General features: G+C 43.4%; 2 protein-coding genes across 10 annotated transcripts in view; one reads left to right on the forward strand and one right to left on the reverse strand.

The window, feature by feature from the left end:
• Positions 1–5,834, forward strand: part of BOC (BOC cell adhesion associated, oncogene regulated) — a 74,548-nt gene extending 68,714 nt beyond the window's left edge. For all 3 annotated transcript variants that reach the window (XM_070465932.1, XM_070465934.1, XM_070465933.1), the window contains exons 16-20: positions 1,908–2,129; positions 2,860–3,095; positions 3,266–3,342; positions 3,830–4,023; positions 5,087–5,834. In XM_070465932.1, the coding sequence (XP_070322033.1) occupies positions 1,908–2,129; positions 2,860–3,095; positions 3,266–3,342; positions 3,830–4,023; positions 5,087–5,274 (917 nt within the window). In that variant the 3' untranslated portion in view covers positions 5,275–5,834. The remainder of the gene's footprint in view (positions 1–1,907; positions 2,130–2,859; positions 3,096–3,265; positions 3,343–3,829; positions 4,024–5,086) is intronic.
• A 1,131-nt stretch (positions 5,835–6,965) lies between these two features.
• LOC110128743 (cilia- and flagella-associated protein 44) overlaps positions 6,966–24,290 on the reverse strand; it is a 148,611-nt gene continuing 131,286 nt past the window's right edge. For 5 of the 7 annotated variants that reach the window (XM_070465929.1, XM_070465927.1, XM_070465931.1 and 2 more), the window contains 4 exons: positions 24,073–24,274; positions 20,165–20,325; positions 18,103–18,237; positions 6,966–9,858 (listed from right to left, as the gene is read on the reverse strand). In XM_070465929.1, the coding sequence (XP_070322030.1) occupies positions 9,685–9,858; positions 18,103–18,237; positions 20,165–20,325; positions 24,073–24,274 (672 nt within the window). In that variant the 3' untranslated portion in view covers positions 6,966–9,684. Of the gene's footprint in view, positions 9,859–10,282; positions 10,416–11,375; positions 11,494–18,102; positions 18,238–20,164; positions 20,326–24,072; positions 24,275–24,290 lie in introns of all 7 variants that reach the window. The other 2 variants (XM_070465928.1, XR_011487194.1) reach the window with 2 other exon arrangements.

Consider the following 24,290-nt stretch of genomic DNA (forward strand, 5'->3'; position numbering starts at 1 on the left):
TGGAACTTGGGATTTAAGTCATACGTGATCTCATGGACTAGAACCCAGTCTTGAGAGCTTTCTATAAACACTTTATTCCTATGATAACATCTGGTACTTGCACTAGTTGGTTTACTTAAACTACAACCCCATGAGAGAAACCGGGCATTAGGACATGTTATACCTTGACCAAGGTCACACAGCTAGTTAGTGGTGGAGCACGCTGTGGGCCAAGTTCATCTAACTACAAGGCCAGACTCTCTCCCTGCACTGAAACATGTTAAACATAGTCATAAAATAACAATTTTTGCACTTGGTCAGTGGATAGATATTTCCATTTTGCAAACACTGAAAGGTAGATTGCAAGAAAACAATCTGGAGAAGATAGATCTGGAGGATAGAGACAAGGAAACAGTCCATTTTCCTGTGACGTCAGCTCTCTCTCTCTCTCCTGTGTGCCCTTCCTGCCCTTGTCTGTCTCATGCAGAGAAGTGAGGGGTGCACACACAGCCAGCAGTCCCCTGTCAGGTGACACAAAGTGCCCAGGGCAGAGAACAGAGCCCTTACATGGGCTTTGCAAGGGTCTTCTGGAAGAACTGAGCCTTCAGCCAGGTGGAGGGAGCCACCTGGGAACAGGACAAGCCTGCACGTACCTCCACCTGGTGGGAGTGTGTGGCACTGGAAGCGAGAGGTGTCAGCGCTCAGAGAAGAGGCCAGGGACATTGGGAGGCAGTGGGATCATCAAGGACCCCATGGGCTGTGAGGTGGAGAAGGGTCATCGTTGGATTTGTCAGGAAGGTGACTGTGCAGAACTGAGGGGCGAGAACTGGGGCCGGGAAGCAAAGGTGAAAAGAAGGAGAGTGGGTGTGAGTTTCTTTCCTGAGGATGTATAGGGAGGACCAGGGACGTGGTGCATTGAGGCTTAGAGAGAGCAAAAGGAGTTCAGGGTAAACTTGAGGTTTTGAGCTGAGGTGGCACTCAGGTGGTGGTGCCATTTATCGAGATGGGAAGACCAGCAGAGAACCCCATCCTGGGCAGAAGGAGTGAAGTGAACCACTTGGAGATGCACTGAGTCTGGCTCTTCTGAGACACTGGAATGCAGGTGTCCTGTGAGGGAGCAGGTCTCCTGCCTAGGCAGGGCCCTGTGTGAGGGTATTTGGCAGTCATCAGGATATAGGCTGAAATCGTGGGAACAGAATAGAGTGAAGAAGAGAGAGTGTAGACTGAGAGGGACCAGGAGGACTTCTTGGTGTCTGAAGCAAAGACAGGAAGAAAAAGGCAAGGAGAGAGTAATACAAGCAACAGCAGCATTCAGAGAGGTTGTGGGAAACCCCAGAGGACTGTTGTATTAGAAACTCAGGGAAAAGACAGCTGGGAAAAGGAGTTGACGTCAGACACACCCTGATGAGAGCACAAGGATGAGGAGGTGCCACCTCATGGACTTTGGATTGGTGTTTCCCAAGCACTGTCGGTCCTAGGGAGCCCAAACCCCATGTCCCAGCTCAGACCCAGGACTTTGCATCTCCAGTGTACCCAGGAATAGCAGCTTCACATGGAAGTTCTTCCATTTTCAGTTCTTTTTGGTTTCATGCATTTTTTAATATGCTCTTCCTAAAGATCCCCAGCTATTTGTTTAGAAAGTCCCTATATCAGTTCTTCCCCAAAGACCCAGCCTGACCCTAGCTATTGATCCATAAACATTTCAGGATGTATTTTGAAATATAAGGGTCAAGTTTCTTCAGCCACACCCAGTTTCACATTAGATGTCTGTTTCATTCTGAGCTTGGACACCACACTCCTTTGCCAGAGGCACTGCCTTATGAGTTTGACCCCATTTCTCACACCCGTGGAATCAGGGTATTGTCCTATTTGTCGTGAAAGCAATGTCAAAGAAATAGAGGCTGATGTGAGTTTTGTCCCCATTACAGCTCGGAAGTCTTCAGGTCAGCCTGGTCGACTTCCACCCCCAACTCTGGCCCCACCTCAGCCACCACCCCCTGAAACCATAGAGCGGCCAGTGGGCACGGGGGCCATGGTGGCCCGCTCCAGTGACCTGCCCTACCTGATTGTTGGGGTCGTCCTGGGCTCTATCGTCCTCATCATCGTTGCCTTCATCCCCTTCTGCTTGTGGAGGGCCTGGTCTAAGCAAAGTGAGTGAGTGACCCTCCTCAGCACCAAGGGGAAGGAGCCCGGGGCAGGGAGAGAGGAGGGGCCTTCCATCCCCCACGGAGGCCTCTGCCTGGATCCCAGGGGGCTGGATCCCCGGCACCCTGCTTCACACTGATGGGAGCTCAGGTTCCTGGTGGGTCCTCCAGAGGGATGGGAGAGAGTCAGAAGATGCTCACAGGTCTTGGAAGGTAGGGGATAGAATGGGAGTTTGTCTGTCCTCGCTGCATCCCTGGAGCTCAGCACTTACCTAGGTCTGTCTCCTTTTACTATCTGAAGCTGCCGATTGACCACACGTTGACCCTACTTCTTCCTGCCTCCTCAGGTCTGCGGCTGCCTTGAGCTGTCCCCCTAATCCTCGGTTAATCTGAGTTATCCACTGAGTTCTGCTTCACATGGCAACACATCTGGTCACCTTGCTTCATTTAAATATTGCGCTCCTTCTGTTCACTTACCACTTTGTTCTCCCAGACCTTGGTCCTATATCTCCTCTCCTACTGCAAAAAAAAAAAAAAAAAAGTCTAGCTGTGAGGAAGTGGGTGACAGGAAGAATTTTCCGAGAGAATATTCTCTCACCTGGGGCAGAGTCAATTCCCTGCCTACCTCATTTGACCTTAAGTCCTCAGGAGTTTTCTGAGATTCATATGGGACTTTTTTTACCAGCTTCCCCAGGCCTCCTTGACCTAAACATAGCTCTGTCTTGTGTTCTTCCAGAGCATACAACAGACCTGGGATTTCCTCGAAGTGCCCTTCTGTCCTCCTCTTGCCAATATACTATGGTACCACTGGGAGGGCTCCCAGGCCACCGAGCCAGTGGGCAGTCTTACCTCAGTGGCACCAACGGCCGGGCCTGTGCCAATGGGGTATACGTGAACAGGGCCTGCCCTGTAGCTGCCGTGGGCTACCCAGGCATGAAGCCACAGCAGCACTGTCCAGGGGAGCTTCAGCAGGTAACGTGGCTCTGGGAGCAGTGTGGGCACACAGGTATGGGGTGCCACAGAGGGGTGGTTGGGCCACCTCCTGGGACTTCTTCCCTCCCAGGCTCAATCCTGGGCTGCTGAACAAAGAACGGGAAAGTTACCTGGACTCTGATGTGACCTTCTCATCACCCTTTGAGCAGCAGGAGGATGTGAACAGCATGCTGAGGCAGACCTTTCTTGGCAGTGGATTCGACCCCCACAGTCCACAGATTCCCAGGTACCCCGGCCTCCCACTCCTGAGCCCCAGAGCTCACTTTCTCCCTGGCTTCCCAGACCTGACATCAGTCACTGAGAGGGGAGCCCTATTGTGCCCCTCAGGGATCCTCTTGTGACAGCCTGCTCCACTGGACTCTGAGCCTGAGGGGGAGTTGTTGTTTTTGTAATTATGATGCCTTTTCTGCTCAGAAATTCTCCCCTTGCTTGTCAGTCCAGAGCAGCGCCACACAGCTGGCTATATCCACAGGCACCTGACTCCACATCCTCTCACATACTTGGGACATACATGGAATCAAATGGATATTGACTAGACTTGCCCATGCAAGTGATGATGTGGCACTCTTGATGTCCAGAGGGGAGCAGCCCCTGCCCCGTCTGAGCTCTGCCTAGCTCTGGTGCCCACAGACAGGGAAGCAGCCAGGAATGTGGGATCCAGGCCCACTCTTCCCCTGCCTCAATCCTCCCCCCATCTGCTTATGTGCATGCAGAGCACCCAGGTCTAACCCGGATGAGGGCGCTTTCCTGTATACACTGCCCGATGACTCAGCTCACCAGCTGCTCCCGCCACACCGCGATTGCCACCACCTCCAGGAGCAGCCTGAAGCCACGGGCCAGCCAGGCATGAGGAGTGTACCCCAGAGTCCTGGGCTGGAAGCCATGTGGGACCCTGTTTTTCACCCAGGTCAGTGCCAAGGGCAGAGCAGAATAAGATAGACATCCATGCCCCGGGAGTGACATGGAGGCAGGGAGAGAACAGTGATGCTTGAGGGTAATGCTTGGTAAAGACCATCCACAGCTTGTATATCCAGGATGGGGGTGTGAAGGGGAGCTGGCTGCCCTTCCCTGCTGAAGGCCCAGCAGATCTGCAGGATGGTGTCAGGTTCAAGCTGACAGAGACGGAGAAAGGGTACTTCTCCATTTCAGAGAAAGAAACCTTTGTGGTCTCAGCATTTCAAGGCAATTTGCAAATTCCTGCTGCTCCTCTCATCAAACCAAGGGGCACTTTCTCATCACTCTGCAACACCTTGCTTTGCTGGGTCCTATGTCTTTATTAAGGAATGAGGTTGCACCCATCATTAAGAAGCCAAGTTCTCACATCATAGAACTTTGTGCTTCCACCAGACTTTCCCTCCAGGGGACTCAATGCACAGCGCCCCTGAGCCCAGCCACTGGCTTTATTTGTGCCCATCTTTTTGATACCTGGTTGGGCACAGGCTGGTTCAGAGAATGAGCTGATGTTTCTTAGCCTTCATGGAGTGGATGCTAGGTCACATGCAGATCCTAGACTCTGGCTCTGGGAGATAAATTCCAATATAGGCACCTCCGAGACGCAGACCCCATTAGCATCCACACTGGCCTCCCTCCATCTGGGGGGTGAGTTGTGAGTGGGACAATCATGGCCAGAAAGCATGGGGAGACTGGACCGGCAGCCCACACATGAAAAGAGTAGGATTGTCTTGCACAGTTCCTGGGCTCAGCCCACCTCATTTCCACCCCGTTACAGGGTAAATGCAGGAGGGTCTCCCGCTTCCACCACTGAAAAGTGCAGGTGGGACAGTGGGTAAGAAGTGGACCATGCCAGGTCTGTGACTGTCCTTAGAGGGAGTGCAGCTGTTCTTGTGTATTGATAGCTATGGGTCTCTGTGTCTCCTCTAAGGCCAGTGTAGCCAGCTCCTGTTCCAGAGAGTGAGCACTATTCCTGGTCAGTCTGGACCCTAACGTTTCCCACTTCTCTCCCACCTCAGGACCCCCATGCTGCCTGGGCCTCGTGCCGGTTGAAGAGGTGGACAGTCCCGACTCCTGCCCCGTGGGGAAAGGAGACTGGTGTCCCCAGCACCCCTCAGGGGCCTATGCCGGGCAGGAACTCGGGGTGCGGCTCTCCCCCAGCCCACCAGTGCATATGTCTTTTGAAACACCACCTCCTACAATTTAGGCAGAAGCTGATATCCCACAAAGACTATATATTATTTTTTTTAAAGAGAGGAGATTGGTATTTATTTTTCTATAATAGCCATATTTATATATTTATGCACTTGTAAATAAATGTATATGTTTTCATAATTCTGGAGAGACACAGCAAGTCCTCCCCACTGAGGTCTGAGATGGAAAACAAGCCACAGCATAACAGGCATCAACAGGCGAAGAGCAACACAGTCTGAGGAGGCAACATTCCCCTTGGACCCTGTGCCACTGCCCAGGGAGGGCTGCAGCAGACCCACAGAAAAGCCTGTGGCAGGAGGACTCTAGGCACACCATCCACAGTGACCATGAGAGAAGCAGAGCCAGAGCCATGGCATCAGAGCTGGAGCCACCGTGACAGTGGCTGGATCTGGTGCTGCTGGCAACGTTTTCCCGAGATGCCTGTGAGATAGACTGAGATGTGTATAGTACTGTGAGCATTAGCAAACCTTCCAGAAGCAATAATCTGTGACAACATATCTCTGTAAAAATAAACACTGTAACATCTAAATAAATGTTTAGTCTTCCCTATAACCTTCAGCTTAGTCATGTATGAGTCAGCATTCTCTTCAGATGTTAGGATTCAGTGAGTATTTGAAGAAACATCCACTTGGCAACATTTTCAGATCCGTCAAGGAGAGATCTGGAAAAGGCAGCAAACATTTCTGATTTTGTCCTTTTAAATGTCGAATGTCAGTTGTGTTTTCATCAATGCAGGTGTGTGGTAACTGTTTGTCCAAAAGGGAGGTGGGGTACTCTGGGGCGAGGAGAAGCCGATTCACTGTTCTCTGACTGGACTTGAGGTAAAGCTTTGGGCAGCTTGAAGGAATGAGACTCATCTTTTCTCTGCAGGTGTGTGTTGACTAAGTGTTTTCTCTAAAATACCATTTAGTGAAGTTCTGTGCTACACCTGAATATACGGTGCCTGGTAAAATTCACTTCCCTTTTTCCCAAAGACACACCAACGTAGCCGGAGGACTTGACTCACTAGTTGTTTAAAATGAACATTTACTCACTGCCCTCCAACCGCAGGATCAACCTTTCTTTGTACAAGTGGTAAAATGGAGGCCAAAGCTTTTTGCTGAGAGCCCTAACACACTTTTAACTGTTTTCAGGAGGGAAATGTATCTTCTAGATTTCAGTAGAATTGAGTTACAGATGAAATGCCAGTTGAGACACTTAATCCCGTTAAGAGTCATCAATGGTAGACTTTAGCTTCACACTCTAGTCACGAATTGGATAAACAAAATCCTAGGAAAGCCCCAGGAGTGACTTTGATGGTTCTGGACAAGTGCACCCTCTGCTGACAAGAAGAGGTTCTTGCAGCCTTTCTCTATCCAGCAGCTAAATTGGAACATGGTTTTTAGAAAAGCAGTATTTTTAAAATATTTTAAGAAATGAAATGAAGGACTATAAGGAATATGGAAATTATAGGAAAGGAGAAAAAGAGCAGGGAAGAGAAGACTTCAGACAAGATTGAAGAAGCAGGGAAGATTCGGACTTTAGGCAGGATTGTGACTTCAGATAAAATCTGGCATGGAAGGCCTAGAGGAGGAGGGGGACAGGCCTCACCTCTCAGATCTGGGCTGTAACTCACCTAGCCCACTGGCTTTTTAAAATCTTTTTTTTTTTATTCTTACTGATCTCAATGGTTGTCAAAGTAAGTTTTGGTGAATGCTATGCATGGAAGTGGTATGTTCCAATGCTGTGCAGAAAGTAGTTTTAAATAACAACACTGAATGCTTTTACCCCCCCCCCCCCCCCCCAGAAAAGTCCTGGGAAAGAAAAGGCACTTCTAAGGCAGGTTAAACAAGATAAATGTGCATATTTAGCCAATTGCAGGAAAAGATTAGGGTACCAGGCCTTTACATTTTAACCTAGAAAAAACAACTTATATATTCAGTTTCATTGCATTTTGCATTTCTTTAGATTCAGGTTAATTACTGTAGTGTCTTTTAAAAGTCTGATTCAGTCAACAATCAAAAAGAAGAGTAAGACTTAGGTGTGTGGGAGCTAGTGAGGGTGCAGAGTTCAGCTCTTGGTTAGGAGACCTAAGCTGCCCAACAGAATAGACTGTCTTGGCAAAATGAGTAACTCATTTTCCTATGAAGTTCTGACAGAAGGGCTGGGCTCTACATCTTTCAATGTTGATATTTAATGATAACAACTGACCCACAAAAACTTAGACTGATTTTTGGCCTCTCTCAAAGGTGGCTGCCTTCTCTAAGGGCACAGCAAGAGGCAGAAAACAGTTTGCTTAGGAAACTAGGACAGCTTTCCATCTATCCCTAGTCAAGTCTGCACCCTGGTGCTCTCCTGTTTGATATTAAACCTCCCAAAGACTCAGTTGCTCATACTTAGTTATAGATGCAAGACTAAGCCTGGGATCAATGAAATTAAACTAAAGCTACCTCTATTTCTTGACTAATTCAAAGTAAGAATGAATTCACTGTATTGTCAAATTCCAAACATACTGTATGAAAGCTTAGTATTTGTAAACTTTGGTGATTTTTGTCTGGTTCAATTGGACAAAAAGTAGTAATCTTGACTGGTTTTACTCCTAAGTTGATAGACACATGAATCCTTGACATGGCTCTTCTATAGACTGAATTCATTCATTCTTAATTAGGATTTTAGAATGACAGGAATCCTCAGAGCTTATCTAAATCTCTCCTTTATCTGATAATGAGGCCCAGGAAAATAGTGGAATTTAACCCTAGTTCTCACCACAACAAGGGGCAGTGTCCCTTCCAGGACTACTCACTGTATCCAGGCAGCTGCTCAGGGTGGTGGGTGGCCAGCCAGTTGAGTGAGTAGGTCTGTTGGTATCCCTTACAGTTCCACCTAAGCTTCAGATGGACACAGCCCCAATGCACAGTTTGACTGCAACTTCATGGGAGATGCAGGTTGGAAATGTCCAGCTAAGTGGCTCCCAGATTCCTGACCCTTAGAAATTGGGCAAGATGTTGTTTTACTTACTTATTCCTACATAAAAGTTAAAACATTCAGAGCTAAGACTAGCATATTTTTCTTAAATACTTGAAGGGCACACATAGTTTAGGGCGAAGAACAGAGAAGGTGGTAAAGGGTGCTGTCCAGTAGAGAGGCTAATGCATCAGAGCTCTGTGCTGACAGGCACAAATGGTAAGCTATCTGGACTTCTTAAATAGGAAGATGAAAGGATCTCAGACACAGCAGGCCAGGTGGCCACCTCTAACATATATGTATTCCAACAAAGAACCCAAGTCTTGCTTATAATTTTGGTAGGCAGATCAGCAGGCTAGCCACAGGTTAGGAAGACTTGACTTTGCTGAGTCACTTTCTACATTGGTGCAGTATTGCCTTCTTTACCTTTCCTTTTCAATAACCAATTCATATTCTGGGACAGCCTCCAGAGAGGCTGTCATTAAAGTGGACCTGTTGTTAGACCTATTACTAACAGGAATCCAACTGTTGGTGAAATCATCCTTAGATGAATTCCAATGACCACTTACCCCCAAACCAAATGGATACTCTCAAAATGTTACATACAATCAAAAGTTATTATTAGAGATCTCTCAGTGATGGAATCCATTTCATTACTTCCTTATCTGTATTAAAGCCAGCAAATGACACAAGTAGAACCAGAAGGAAAATGGCACAGGATGTGAGAAACTGTAGGAAATGCTGGTAAAGTTGCAGACACCTTCAGAGAAGAGCCTCCTTTTAACCATTCTTCAAAATACACTTCTCTGCTCCACCCAGAGCTGATGAGTTTGCTAAAACTCTGGGTGATTCAGGAAGCTGATTATTTCTTGCTTTATGCCAGCCAAAGGCCAACTGCTCTGTTCTTTATATTCCTGAATCCTGAGCCCTCAAATAACTGACTTATGAAGTTAACAATGTCAGAATTCTAAGTTGTATTTCTTTTTCCCAGATATTGTTTGTTGGCAAAATGGTTTTTTTCCCTTGTGTCCTCTCAGAGAATACCAGATAACGAAGTTTATTTTCCAAGGATTTAACCATCAAGAAAAGGAGGTTTTCTCATGGTTTGCTGAATGATAGATTTTCTTGCCAATGGCTAAACATTCAGATAACCAAAAACCAAATTTTACAAAACAGGATATATTACTGATTCTTTCTGATGGTTTGAGACTCCGCCTCCTGAGACTTTATATTCGATCCATTTGGTTCCAGGCACATCTAAAATGATTCAGTTCAATATAAGTAGCTGTTGAGCATTACAGTCAGTTCTGAGATAACCATTTGGGGGGAAATCCTTAAAACTACATGACTGGCTCTGGTTTTAGACTTTTGCAGACAATGAGGAAACAGAACTTCTGTTGAATTATGTGTCAAATCATGGATGGATATGAGGAAAAAGCAAAGTTAAAGCCCGGGGACTTCATTCATTCTCTTGTGGGCGATGAATCGGGGGCAGGAGGAGACCACCTTTCTTACGCAAAAGAGCAATCTCTTCCTTTAAGGCCTGAATCCTTTCGGCTTGGACTTGGATCAGTTCAGTGACCCTTTCTCTTGCCTCAGTATCTGCTTTCCGAGGGCCCTGGAAGGCATTGCCCTGTTGAGAGAAAACAACTCCCTGCTTTAAGCATCATTTGGAATATGGAAAATTCTCTGTCTTCATTGCTCTATTAGGTGTGCCTGCCTTGCAGTCAATCTAAAATAGCCACCGCTCTTTAAGAACCCTTTAGTTCTTCCTCTGAAATCCCACCATTGGAAATGTGTCCCTTTGTGCTAATAAGCAACTCTTACATGCAAAAATCCCCTTTAGAGGGTATCTGATTAAGCTAGCTATCAGTCACTCATACCCTACAGGGATCATCACTGGAATTCAAAGGTAAGATATTTCCTTTTCCTATATAGCTCATATCATAAGTAGATTCTCACTAAATCTGAATGCACATTAAAGAAAGAGACATAACACCTCCTATCTTCCCCCTTGCCCACCTTCACTGCAGAGGCTATGAAAGCTAAATACTAACCTTACCCAGTTCCTCTTCCAGCTGGGAGTGGCTCAGTAGATGTAGCAGAAAACATTTGCTTGCTTTCTTGATGAAAGGGACAAGAGGCTGGCATTCGGGCATCAATGAGAGAGCTGAGGCAGCCTCTGTGACTCTGAAGGGAATTTCTACCAGTCACTGAGAGAATCACAGAGATACCGGCCATGACGACATGGCCCAATAAACCCAAACCCCTAATTTGTCTCCTGCAGACTGCTTAAGTGAAGAAAAGCACCCCTATTTGTTTGAGCTACTGTCTTTTGTTACTTATAGCTAAATGCGTGCCCCTCTTTCCCCCCACCCATGCCTAGTCAGTCTAGATGGTCACCCTGAAGTCACCATAGCTTTTCCCTCATTCTCCTTACCATATCCAAACAAATTTTGGCTACTCTTACTTTGAAATGTCTTTGGCCTTGCCATCTACACCCCACTCCATGCCTAGAGTGTTGTAAGAATAATAGTAGTGGAGTCAGCTTGGGAAGCAGACAGACCTCAGTTAAAAAAACAAACTTCTCCACACATTAATTAGCAGGTAGTTGACCACTCTGAGCTTTTGAAGATTTTGAAGATTCAGTGACCTCGCCAATGGAATGAGACCATACCTGTAAAGCTATGAAGTGATACTATGTAAAGAGACCCAGGTAATAATTTTCTTTCCCTGAGCTCCTGGGTCCAAACTCTTTCCTTGCCAAGGTATCTGGATGTTCAAAGCACATCAAGCTGGGGAGAGGAGCTAAGATGGCGGAGGAATAGGATGGGGAGACCACTTTCTCCCCTACAAATTCATCGAATTTGAATGCTGAGTAAACTCCACAAAACAACTTCTGATTGCTAGCAGAGGATATCAGGCGCCCAGAAAAGCAGCCCATTGTCTTCGAAAGGAAGTAGGACAAAATATAAAAGATAAAAAGAGAGACAAAAGAGCTAGGAACAGAGACCCGTCCCGGGAAGGGAGTCGTAATAGAGGAAGTTTCCAAACACCAGGAAACCCTCTCACTGATGGGCCCAGGGGAAGTTTTTGAATCTCGGAGGGCAACCTAACTGGGAGGAAAAATAAAACCCACAGATTACATACCTAAAAGCAACTCCCAGCAGAAAAGTACCCCAGACACTCGCATCTGCCACCAGCAAGTGGGGGTTGAACGGAGAGGAGCGGGCAGCATTGCTTAGAGTAAGGGCCAGGCCTGAATGCCCTGAGGGAAATCAGAGGGAGCTAATGTGAGATAGCAAGTTAAACTGTGGGATAGCAGAGACAGAAAATTAACCGGCGAAAAGCGCTAACCGAACACACTGCCGGCCCATTCACAGAACAAAGGAAGGACTGAGCAATTCCAGAGAAGAGCTAGCTGGCTGTGGACCGGCCCATCCCCCGCGGAGGCAGGAGGCAGGGGGGAGGGGAAAGGGGCAAACTCGACTCCAGAGAAGGCATCCCCTACCAAACTGCAAACAGGCTTCCAGTTTCTAACCAAAGACTTCCTGAGATTCTGGATGGTTGACATCCGCTGGTAGGGTCGCAGCTAGAGACCACCTCCCCAGAATAGACAAGGCGCACTCAACCGTCGCGCGGAAACTGAGGCTGGGACCGCGGAGGGGATAAGGTGCACTGCACCCGGGGAGAGTGCGCCCGTCAAGCTCCTGGCTGCCTGAGCTGCTCGGGCCAGGGAAGGCACAAAACGCAGGCCCAACCGAGTCTGTGCTTTTGTGGAGTACCCCAAAACTGGAACCGCACGCAACTCAGGGCCCACTCCCTGTAGAGCAGCCTGGAGCCTGAGCAGTGTACACGGGGAAAGCACACACGCCGTGAGCGGGGGCAAACCCAGTGTGGCCGGACACTGTGAATGCTCCCCACACAGGTCAGTGATATTTGCCTGCAGTGCCCCTCCCTCCCCACAGCACGACTGAACAAGAGAACCTAAACAAGAGACCACCTCTGCCTGCTTGTGTCAGGGCAGAACTTAGACACTGAAGAGACCAGCAAACAGAAGCCAAATAAACAAAGGGAATTGCTTAGGAAGTGACAGGTGCAACAGATTAAAATACCTGTAGTTAACACCGACTACACTGGAAGAGGCCTATAGATATCAAGAAGCATAAGCTGGAACACAGAGCTATCTGAAACTGAACTGAACCCACACTGCCCACAACAGCTCCAGAGAAATTCCTAGATATATTTTTAATTTTTTTTCTTTTTTAAAATTTTTTCTCTTTTATTTTCTTTTAAAATTCCCTATTACTCCTCTATTACGCCTTTTCATTTTCTTTTATTTTCTTTTAAAGTCCTCTATTACTCCTTAATTTTCATTTTCATATATTTTTACTATTTTTTTAATTTAAAAAAATTTTTATTTATTTTATTTTATTTTATTTTAAAGTCCTCTATTACTCCATAATTTTCATTTTCATTTCACTATAACCTTGCAAAAAAAAGACCCATTTTTAAAGCAAACTTCATATACATTTCTTAAATTTTTTGTGTTTTTGTTTTTAATATTGTATTTTTAAGAGTCTAACCTCTACTCTAGATTTTTAATCTTTGTTTTTCAGTATTTGATATCAATTTTGGACATTTAAGAATCCAATATTCAGTACCCATTTTTACTCAGGAGTGTGATGATTACTCTCTCCCCCTTTTGACTCTCCTTTTTCTCCCCCAGATGACCTCTATTTCCTCCCTCCCCCTTCTCTTCTCAGTCCAATTCTGTGAATCTCTGTGGGTGTTCTGGGCTACAGAGAACACTCTGGGAACAGACAACTGCATAGATCTGTCTCTCTCCTCTTGAGTCCCCCCTTTTTCTCCTCCTGCTCATCTCTATCTCCCTCCTCCCTCTCCTCTTCTTCATGTAACTCTGTGAACCTCTCTGGGTGTCCCTCACTCTGGAGAATCTTCTCACCACTAACCTACAAGTTTTATTATCAGTGCTGTATAGTTGGAGAAGTCTTGAGGCTACTGGAAGAATAAGACTGAAATCCAGAAGCAGGAGACTTAAGCCCAAAACCTGAGAACACCAGAAAACTCCTGACTACAGGGAACAATAAGGAATAAGAGATTATCCAAAAGCCTCCATACCTACACTGAAACCAACCACCACCCAAGAGCCAATAAGTTACAGAGCAAGACATACCACGCAAATTCTCCAGCAACACAGGAACATAGCCCTGAGCGTCAACATACAGGCTGCCCAAAGTCACACCTAACACATAGACCCATTTCAGAACCCACTACTGGACACTTCATTGCACTCCAGAGAGAAGAAATCCAGTTCCACACACCAAAACACCGACGCAAGCTTCCCTAACCAAGAAACCTTGACAAGCCAATCGTCCAACCCCACACACTGGGAGAAACCTCCACAATAAAAAGGAACCACAGACCACAAGAATAGAGAAAGGCCCCTCCAAACACAGCAATATAAACATGATGAAAAGGCAGAGAAATACCCAGCAGGTAAAGGAACATGAAAAATGCCCACCAAGCCAAACAAAAGAGGAGGAGATAAGGAATCTACCTGAAAAAGAATTTAGAAAAACAATAATAAAAGTGATCCAAAATCTTGAAAACAAAATGGAGTTACAGATAAATAGCCTGGAGACAAGGATTGAGAAGATACAAGAAATGTTTAACAAGGACCTAGAAGAAACAAAAAAGAGTCAATTAAAAATGAATAATGCAATAAATGAGATCAAAAACACTGTGGAGGGAACCAAGAGTAGAATAACGGAGACAGAAGATAGGATAAGTGAGGTAGAAGATAAAATGGTGGAAATGAATGAAGCAGAGAGGAAAAAAGAAAAAAGAATCAAAAGAAATGAGGACAACCTCAGGGACCTCTGGGACAATGTGAAATGCCCCAAAATTCAAATCATAGGAGTCCCAGAAGAAGAAGACAAAAAGAAAGACCATGAGAAAATAACTTGAGGAGATAATAGCTGAAAACTTCCCTAAAATGGGAAAGGAAACAGTCACACAGATCCAAGAAACCCAGAGAGTGCCAAACAGGATAAACCCAAGGCAAAACACCCCAAGACACATATTAATCAAATTAACAAAGATCAAACACAAAGAACAAATATTAAAAGCAGCAAGGGAGAAACAACAAATAACACACAAAGGGGTTCCCATAAGGAGAACAGCTGATCTATCAATAGAAAGTCTTCAGGCCAGAAGGGAATGGGAGGACATATTTAAAGTAATGAAAGAGAATAACCTACAACCCAGATTACTGTACCCAGCAAGGATCTCATTCAGATATGAAGAATTCAAAAGCTTTACAGACAAGCAAAAGCTGAAATAATTCAGCACCACCAAACCAGCTCTTCAACAAATGATAAAGGATCTTCTCTAGACAGGAAACACAGAAAAGTTGTATAAACACAAACCCAAAACAACAAAGTAAATGGTAACAGGACCATACTTATCAATAATTACCTTAAATGTAAGTGGGTTGAATGCCCCAACCAAAAGACAAAGACTGGCTGAATGGATACAAAAACAAGACCCCTATATATGCTGTCTACAAGAGTCCCACCTCAAAACAAGGGACACATACAGAATGAAAATGAAGGGCTGGAAAAAAATATTTCACACAAATGGAGACCAAAAGAAAGCAGGAGTCACAATATTCATATCAGATAAAATAGACATTAAAATAAAGGCTGTGAAAAGAGTCAAACAAAGACACTACATAAAGATCAAAGGATCAATACAAGAAGAAGATATAGCAATTATAAACATATATGCACCCAACATAGGAGCACCACAACATGTAAGGCAAATGCTAACGAGTATGAAAGGGGAAATCAACAATAACACAAAAATAGTGGGAGATTTTAACACCCCACGCACATCTATGGATAGATCAACTAAACAGAAAATTAACAAGGAAACACAAACTTTAAATGACACAATGGACCAGCTAGACCTAATTGATATCTATAGGACATTTCACCCTAAAACAATCAATTTCACCTTTTTCTCAAGTGCACATGGAACCTTCTCCAGAATAGATCACATCCTGGGCCATAAATCTAGCCTTGGTAAATTCAAAACAACTGAAATAATTCCAGTCATCTTTTCTGACCACAATGCACTAAGATTAGATCTCAAGTACAGAAAAAAAAAACATTAAAAATTCAAACATATGGAGGCTAAATAACACGCTTCTCAATAACCAACAAATCATAGAAGAAATCAAAAAAGAAATCAAAATATGCATAGAAATGAATGAAAATGAAAACACAACAACCCAAAACCTATGGGACACTGTAAAAGCAGTGCTAAGGGAAAGGTTCATAGCAATACAGGCCTACCTCAAGAAACAAGAAAAAGTCAAATAAATAACCTAACTCTACACCTAAAGCAAGTAGAGAAGAAAGAAATTAAAAACCCCAGGGTTAGTAGAAGGAAAGAAATCTTAAAAATTAGGGCAGAAATAAATGCAAAAGAAACAAAAGAGACCATAGCAAAAATCAACAAAGCTAAAAGCTGATTTTTTGAAAAGATAAAAAAAAATGACAAACCATTAGCAAGACTCATTAAGAAACAAAGGGAGAAGAACCAAATCAACAAAATTAGAAATGAAAATGGAGAGATCACAACAGATAACACTGAAATACAAAGGATCATAAGAGACTACTACCAGCAGCTCTATGCCAATAAAATCGACAATTTGGAAGAAATGGACAAATTCTTAGAAAAGTATAACTTTCCAAAACTGAACCAGGAAGAAATAGAAGATCTTAACAGACCCATCACAAGCATGGAAATCAAAACTGTAATCAGAAATCTTCCAGCAAACAAAAGCCCAGGATCAGATGGCTTCACAGCTGAATTTTACCAAAAATTTAGAGAAGAGCTAACATCTATCTTACTCAAACTCTTCCAGAAAATTGCAGAAACTCACTCATTATCAGAAAAATGCAAATCAAAACCTCAATGAGGTACCATTACACGCCAGTCAGAATGGCTGCTATCCAAAAGTCTACAAGCAATAAATGCTGGAGAGGGTGTGGAGAAAAGGGAACCCTCTTACACTGTTGATGGGAATGCAAACTAGTACAGCCACTATGGAGAACAGTGTGGAGATTCCTTAAAAAACTGGAAATAGAACTGCCATATGACACAGCAATCCCACTCCTGGGCATACACACTGAGGAAACCAGATCTGAGAGACACGTGTACCCCAATGTTCATTGCAGCACTGTTTATCATAGCCAGGACATGGAAGCAACCTAGATGCCCATCAGCAGATGAATGGATAAGAAAACTGTGGTACATATATACAATGGAATATTACTCAGCCATTAAAAAGAATACATTTGAATCAGTTCTAATGAGATGGATAAAACTGGAGCCCATTATAGAGTGAAGTAAACCAGAAAGATAAATACCAATACAGTATACTAACGCATATATATGGAATTTAGAAAGATGGTAATGATAACCCTATATGCAAGACAGAAAAAGAGACACAGATGTATAGAACAGACTTTTGGACTCTATGGGAGAAGGCGAGTGTGGGATGATCTGAGAGAATAGCATTGAAACATGTATATTATCAAGTGTGAAACAGATCGCCAGTCCAGGCTGGATGCATGAGACAAGTGCTCAGGGCTGGTGCACTGGGATGACCCAGAGGGATGGGATGGAGAGGGAGGTGGGAGGGGGGTTCAGGATGGGGAACACATGTAAATCCATGGCTGATTCATGTCAATGTATGGCAAAAACCACTACAATATTGTAAAGGAATTAGCCTCCAACTAATAAAAATAATTGGGGGAAAAAAAACACATCAAGCCAACAGATGTGTATTCATGGCCAGCTCTGAAGGTTCTGTCTTGGCATCATCCTTCCTGAACACTGCCTTAACTCTCAGCTCAAAAACTGTCTAGTGGATAAAGGGTCTTTGACATTCAGGTTCTAGTCTTCTTCTCTAATTCTAGTTATAAATCTCCCAAAGTCTTTTATCCATTCTTTCTTTTGGACTTTTGCTCAGACCAGTGATTCTTCAACTCTAGCATGCAGCAGAGTCCCCTGAAAGGCTTGTTCTAGATTCTAGGCCCACTCCCAAGAGCTTCTGATTCTGTATGTCTGACTGGGGAACCAGAATCTGCATTCCTAACAAGCTCCCCAGGGGATGCACATGCCATTCTTCACGGAAACACTTTGAAAACCCCTGGTTTAAAATATTTCCTGGGAGCTTAAAAAGTAAAAACCAAGAGAAAACAGCATTTTTACAGAAACTATTAAAATATTATAGCATACAGTTTAGAATATGCCATACCTGTGTTTGGTTCCTAGAAGGCAAGGCTTAAATAGAAACTCTATTATTAAATAAGTATTACCCACAACATACTATGTGTTAAGTATTACTATGTTAGCCTCAAAAAACCTATCAGAGCAAGTTGAAAGCCATAAAAAGTAACAAGTGTGTTAATAAGTAACGTGGTTTAGACTTTAGGTCAAAGGAAATACCTGATATTGAAAATGGATGTTTGACACCAAATTCAGGGAGCATGTTGACATTGTTATTTACACTTAAATAACCTTACCTCTCTAGGGTCAAGGCAAATCCCTTAATCAGTACTTTCTGTTTGAATTTCATAGCACCCAATAGGCATACAGTGAAGCTAGTCCCTCATTGTAATGTAAACAGCATCAACTCAGTGTCCTCAGAGACCCAGGTGGGCCAAAACCCATTCAAGATCAAGGTTCGTTTAAAAGCCAGCACTTAGTATTCTTATGAATAGCTCCCTTTACAGAACATCCCAAATTCTGACAAAGGGTCTAAAGAAAAGGAACATACCTGCTGGTTCTGTAGAGTATTCAGTCTCGAATCAAGCTGCTTCTTTTCAATACACAAATCATTCATCTGATGAAGTTTTTTGGTGTGCTCTTTTGTCTTCATCATCAATTCCCATCGAACTTGAGCAATCTTTTCCTACCAGGGCAGGAAGGTGTACAATGGATTCAGTGAATGAAAGAGGAAACAAAAACAAATGTCCAGATTTGATCAAAACCCTCAAGGAAACGGACTGATATGCACATGAAAGTGAAAGTGTTAGTAACTCAGTGGTGTCCATGTCTTTGCAACACGATGAACCATAGCCCACCAGGCTCCTCCGTCCATGAAAATCTCCAGACAAGAATACTGGAGTGGGCTGTCATTCCCTTATCCAGGGGATCTGTCTTACCCAGGGATCAAACCTGAGTCTACGGCATTGCAGGCAGATTCTTTACTGTCTGAGCCACCAGGGAAGCCCAGAAGTTTTTCTTGACAAACTAGACTTTGCCCTTGTAGAATTTAAAGACCATGTTTATTGTACTCACTGCCTGTCACGTACAGTGACTGCTGCTGCTTAGTTGCTCAGTTGTGTCCAACTCATTGTGACCCCATGGACTATAAGCCCACCAGTCTCCTCTGTCCATGGGATTTCTCCAGGCAAGAATACCGGAGTGGGTAGCCATTCCCTTCTCCAGGGAAATTTTCCCAACTCAGGAATCGAACCCAGGTCCTCTCACAATGCAGGCAGATTCTTTACCATCTGAGCCACTAGGGAAGCCCTATGCACATGGGGAAATATAGTAAGCCAATAATAGAAGCAGGTGCATCAGGTGTGATTACAGAAAAAAAGAATAAGTAGGATGAAAGTGGGCAAAAATAAGATGGAGATACATATCACTCCACTTCTGAAGAAGGATATTAGTATGCTGAATGAGTGCTGGTGTTCATTAATTAAAAGGGAGAATGACTGTTTAACCAGAAACTTTCCTGTATCACTTGTCCCCCAGTGTTGGCCCAGAGTCCTCAAGGTGACCAGCTTCAATGGCCATACATCTGCCATTGGCTTTCCTTTGTTACCCTATTACTCCAACAAATTATTTTAGATTGCACATATTATCTCCAGCACTACCCTGACTGGAACCAGTCCCACCGACACCAGCACTACAGTAATTTGTTTCTCCACAGTACAGTGACAAATCTTAGATAAGAAAAGAAAAGATACCACTGGGAACCTCTCCTCCTTCCCTATCTGCTGTTAAGTCAGAAAACTAGAGAAGCCATGTGATTTGTGAGCTTATAAAATCTTTGTAAAAAGCCCCTCTCTTTGAATCAGGGTGTAACTGGAATACTGCCTCATCTCATGGCTCCAGGAACAGTGTAGGCATTAACATTTAAGACCCTACCAGCTAAATAGTATATACCCTGTTACAAAATCTATTACTTAGAGATGCTTTTCTAATTTCCAGAATGGAAACAACATGCAAAAGCTATATAGAATTATATAAGTAGGATCCTCGGAGCATTACCAGGTGCTACTAGTGGTAAAGAACCTACCTGCCAATGCAGGAGACATAAGAGACAGAGTTTGATTCCTGGGTTGGGAAGATCCCCTGTAGGAGGGCTTGGCAACCCACTCCAGTATTCTTGCCTGGAGAATCCCATGGACAGAGAAGCCTGGTGGGCTACAGTCCATGTGGTCACAAACAGACGGACACAACTGAAGTAACTTAACAGGCACAGAGTATAGCAGTTCATGTCTAACACTTACAGCATTTATACATTAATGCGGACCTCAGAGTGGAATATCTCATCCTTCATGCCATGCTGCCCTCATAATTACATGAATCCTGGACCCCAGACTCCAGTGCTGGTGCTTCATTCCAAGATAGACCAGTACCTCCAATTAAGTGAATGATAAGGAAGCCGAGACAGACTTAAGACCATGGGGGAGCTCAGTGGGGCTCACAGGAGCCTGTGAGATGCTCTAGCTGCACAGATGTAGAGATGCTCTGCAGGAACCCCATGACTGCTCACCAGGAGTTCTCACCTCTGCCCAGAGGGTCACTTGCCCTCTCATCCTTACCTCCCACATTTTCATTTCCTTTACGTTCGATAGCTCCTTTCGAAGCTTTTTGATCTTTAGTTCTTCAAGCGTTGTATTCACAGAAAGTGTCTGAAGGGCTTCTAGATTGATCACGCGGCCAAACTTGCTAATCATTAGTTGACTCACTGTTTCTTCCATTTCTAAAAGAAGACAACCACTGTCAGGCTGTTCAGAAGCTCCCACTGTTATTAAATGAACAATACCATTCTAAGGAACAGCTTTTGCAAGATGATGGTAAAAGGCTTTATGTTACCAATTGGGTTTTCCTCTGTGACACTGCACCTACTGCTTTCCTCACTTAGAATGCACATTGCTGTACTGGCTTTTCATCAACTTCAGATTCCCATGTGAAACAGATTCACCTTTCCCAGGTGACTTACACACTCTGGTCTGCTCCTGCTCAGACTCTTCATGGGCCCCAAAGGGTGATAAAGCCTCTGGGTTTTAATTTTTTACTACTGATCTCTGTAACATCTTGTGCTAAGACTAAAATAGGTACTGAATAGAAGTTTCCTTCTCCAAGTAAAAACACTCAAATCCTGGCAGTGGTTCACAGGGTCCTACCTGCCCTGCCCCTGTTAGCTCTCACACCTCTCTCATTTACTCCAGACACCTTCTCACTTCTCAAACATTCCAGGCTCACTTGGGTATTCTCATAAGGAATCCTCTGGAATTACCCTGCCTGGAATTCTCTTCCCAATATAGCCACGTGGCTGGTCCCACACAGCCCATTTTCTGAAAACAAGCTGTGAGACTGGTGGTAGACTCATTTCCAGTACACTCATTTCTGAAGGTGTAACTAAGTGTGACTTGTTCTCTAACCACTAGGGAGAACCATGTCTTAGCAAGTATATCACATTTACAGAGAACTCCTCCTTGGCCTCCTACAGGTCTCAGCACTGTTTCCCACTCCTTTTAATTTTTTCTTCTTAGTTATTTTCATCTAACATGCAACATTTTACTTTTTATTGTCTTTCCTCAACATGGGAACGCTGGAAAACCTGGAGAAAATTCCATTCGTGGGATTTTAAGAAAGTATAACCTTGCAACAAAATTTTCTATGACCAGAATCCCCTAAGTGAAGTCTGAAGGCCCTAACATAACAAGTTGATGCAACTCAGTTACTGGGCAGGAATGTGTATTCAGGTATAATCGTTACCATGACTGAATGATAAAGGCATAATTGGTATGACCACCATTTTGCACAATCCAGGAAGGGTTATTCATTTCTATTCTATGTGAGTGGTACCCCCATGTACTTGCATCATGTGGTGGCCATGATAATTAGTGATGCAAATGAAATAATGACTGGATTATTAGCTCTAGTATATCTAGCCTGTGGCTGTCTCTTGGCCCCCTCAGTAAGAACCTTGACTGCCCCCAGCTAGCCCATATATCAGGGTGCCCTCTCCCAAGGCAGCCTCATGGACTAGGACATGGACTCTGGTCTTTGCCCTTCCCACAGCTAGTATTCCCTGGGGACATAAAGCCTTCTGAAACACCCCCCATTCCCCACTCCCCCTTCCCATAGCTGCAAGCTGTGCTCTTCTTGAAAAGGAGAGAACTTATCTTCCCACCTCATGTTCTAAACTCTCCTCTTCTTCCCCATTGGGTCTGGGATGGAAGAAGGCACCAGTGAGTGACTATGGTGTTTCTCATCACTGTTAAGCCTTTTTTCTCTGAGTTATAGGAAACGAACCCACTCCTAGTTTCACCCTCAGAATTAGAAGATCAGTCTTTAACCAGACCCACAACTTGCTTTCAGAAAACAAACCAGGGATGGGAGAAGAACTGAAAACCACTGAATAAAACTTCTACTACACAGAACTTTTTTTTTTTAATTTCAACTAACATTCCAAAAATATGAATACTTCATTTCATCTTCACACATTTTCCCAAACTGAGAGGTTTCTCAAATGAAAACAAGTTTCTTTCCTCATTTTCATACTAGTTTGTTCCCTTGGTTTGACAAATAGTATTTCCAAATATAAACAACATTCACAGGCTACAGAAGTCAAAGGAATGTGAAGTATGAGAGAAACACTGGGGCCTCAAGGTTTACACCTGAGAAAACTCTGTGTCTCAAATAAGTGTTATTCAAACATAGAGTTCTAACATGTATTTTAAAATTTTACAATCCAGCCACCCATGAGAGCAGAACCACCACCTCACTGAAGACTTCTACAAATTCAAGCAACTGGGACTGACTGACAACCATATTCTTCCTTTTTTACTTTCCAAATTTTCCTTTAAAAAAATATTTAATTGTGCCAAAATTCACATAATAAAATGTACCATTTTAATCTTTTAAAAGTGTACACTTCTGGGGCTTCCCTTGCTGTCCAGTAGTTACATGATTCCATGCTCCCAATGCATGGTTTGAACCCTGGTCAGGGAACTAAGATTCCACATGCCACATGATGTGGCCAAAAAAAAAAAGTGTACAGTTCTGGGGCATTAAGGTAGATGCTGTTATACCACTCCTAATTTTATTGTTATTAAAGTTGGAATACTTCATCACTTACATATATGTTCCATGTCTTTACTCCATATATCTTACACTATTTACCTCAATTCCAGGTGAACCAAGAACATAAAAGTAAGGAACACTACTAACAGAAGAAACAATAGAAAAATATGATCTCAAAATAGGAAAGGATTTAAGACATACATATATACACAATGTGCAAAATATAAACAGATTGATAAATTAATTATATTGATTTTTTATCCCCAAAAGATACACCAAATAAAAAGGCAAGATACATACTAGAAAAGATTCAAAATACATGTAATAGATAAAGACAGAATATAGGAAAAAAAGAATTAAAAACAAAAGAATAAACTCCCTACAATCAATAAGAAAAATAAAAAACAGAAGTAAAAAACTGGGCAAGGTGTATAGCAGGCAAGTTTCATATGAGAATACAAATAAATGGCAAATAAGTGTATGTGAAGACATTCAACCTCAAGGTACTAGGGAAACAAAAAGCACAGTGAAATACAATTTTAACATATACCAGGTTGACAGAAACATGAAAGTCTAACATTACTAAGTGTTGATGAGACTATGAGACCTAGGCAATTCTCACCCTCTCGGGTGGTGAGGGAAACAGTAGTAAGAGAAAACAGTGCAACCATTTTGGAGGACAACTTGACAATACCCAGGAGAGCAGAAAATGCACACACACCCCCATCTCACCCACAGTTCCCAGTCCTGGGGACTCACCTCCCACACATGCACAGGGAGACATGTACAAGAAGGTTCACTGAAACATTGTCTGTAATCATGAAAAATTACTATACCCTAAATGTCCATCAACAGGAGGCCAAAGAAAAACTCTTATAGTCCAATGGTATACTGTAGTAGCAGTTAAAATGGTTAATTATCTGTAGCATTACAGATTACTCTTAAAAAATGGTTAATAAAGTGAGTTGCAAATTATAGCAAAAACATGCAAAGACACTTCATATAGTGTGTGTGAATACATCTATATGTGTATGTACCTGCCTCATGGTTGATCCTGGGGAAGAAGAGAGCAGAATGATACTAGAAAGAGAAAGGCCATCAATTATATCTTCAGTGCTTTATTTCTTAAGCTTGGTAGTGGGTACTTTTTATATTTTTCTACATTTTATTAAACATAAAAACATTAAAAATTGTGAGAAATTGTTTCCGTGACAAAAGATTTATAATTTTTAAAATAGGAGAGTAACTTTTTGATAGCATCAGGAGAGAGAATAAGTAGAAAGAGGGGAAGGTGTTATTTCTGCTCAGCGGTTTGGATCTGTGATGACCTACTGTTTTCAGAGCTGGAGATGACCACTTGACAGTTCCCTCTGTAATCAATAAATATTACTAGGTAAGCCATGGGCTTACTACTCACTCTGTATTGTTTTGGCCATCTCTCTCTTTTCTCGGATGAGCTGCTTACGCCTCTCCCGGCATTCTTTGTTAAGTTTTTGCTGCTTGGAATTTTCCTCATGGAGCTGGACAATTCGTTCTTGCAATCGTCCCAAGGAGTGGTTGGAAAAGACTAAAGTTCCAGAAAGATCACTCGGTAGTTCTCCAAATAGCACATACTCTATCTACAAAAGCATGACA

This window comes from Odocoileus virginianus, chromosome 4 (genome assembly GCF_023699985.2).
Source record: "Odocoileus virginianus isolate 20LAN1187 ecotype Illinois chromosome 4, Ovbor_1.2, whole genome shotgun sequence".
Lineage (NCBI taxonomy): Eukaryota > Metazoa > Chordata > Mammalia > Artiodactyla > Cervidae > Odocoileus > Odocoileus virginianus.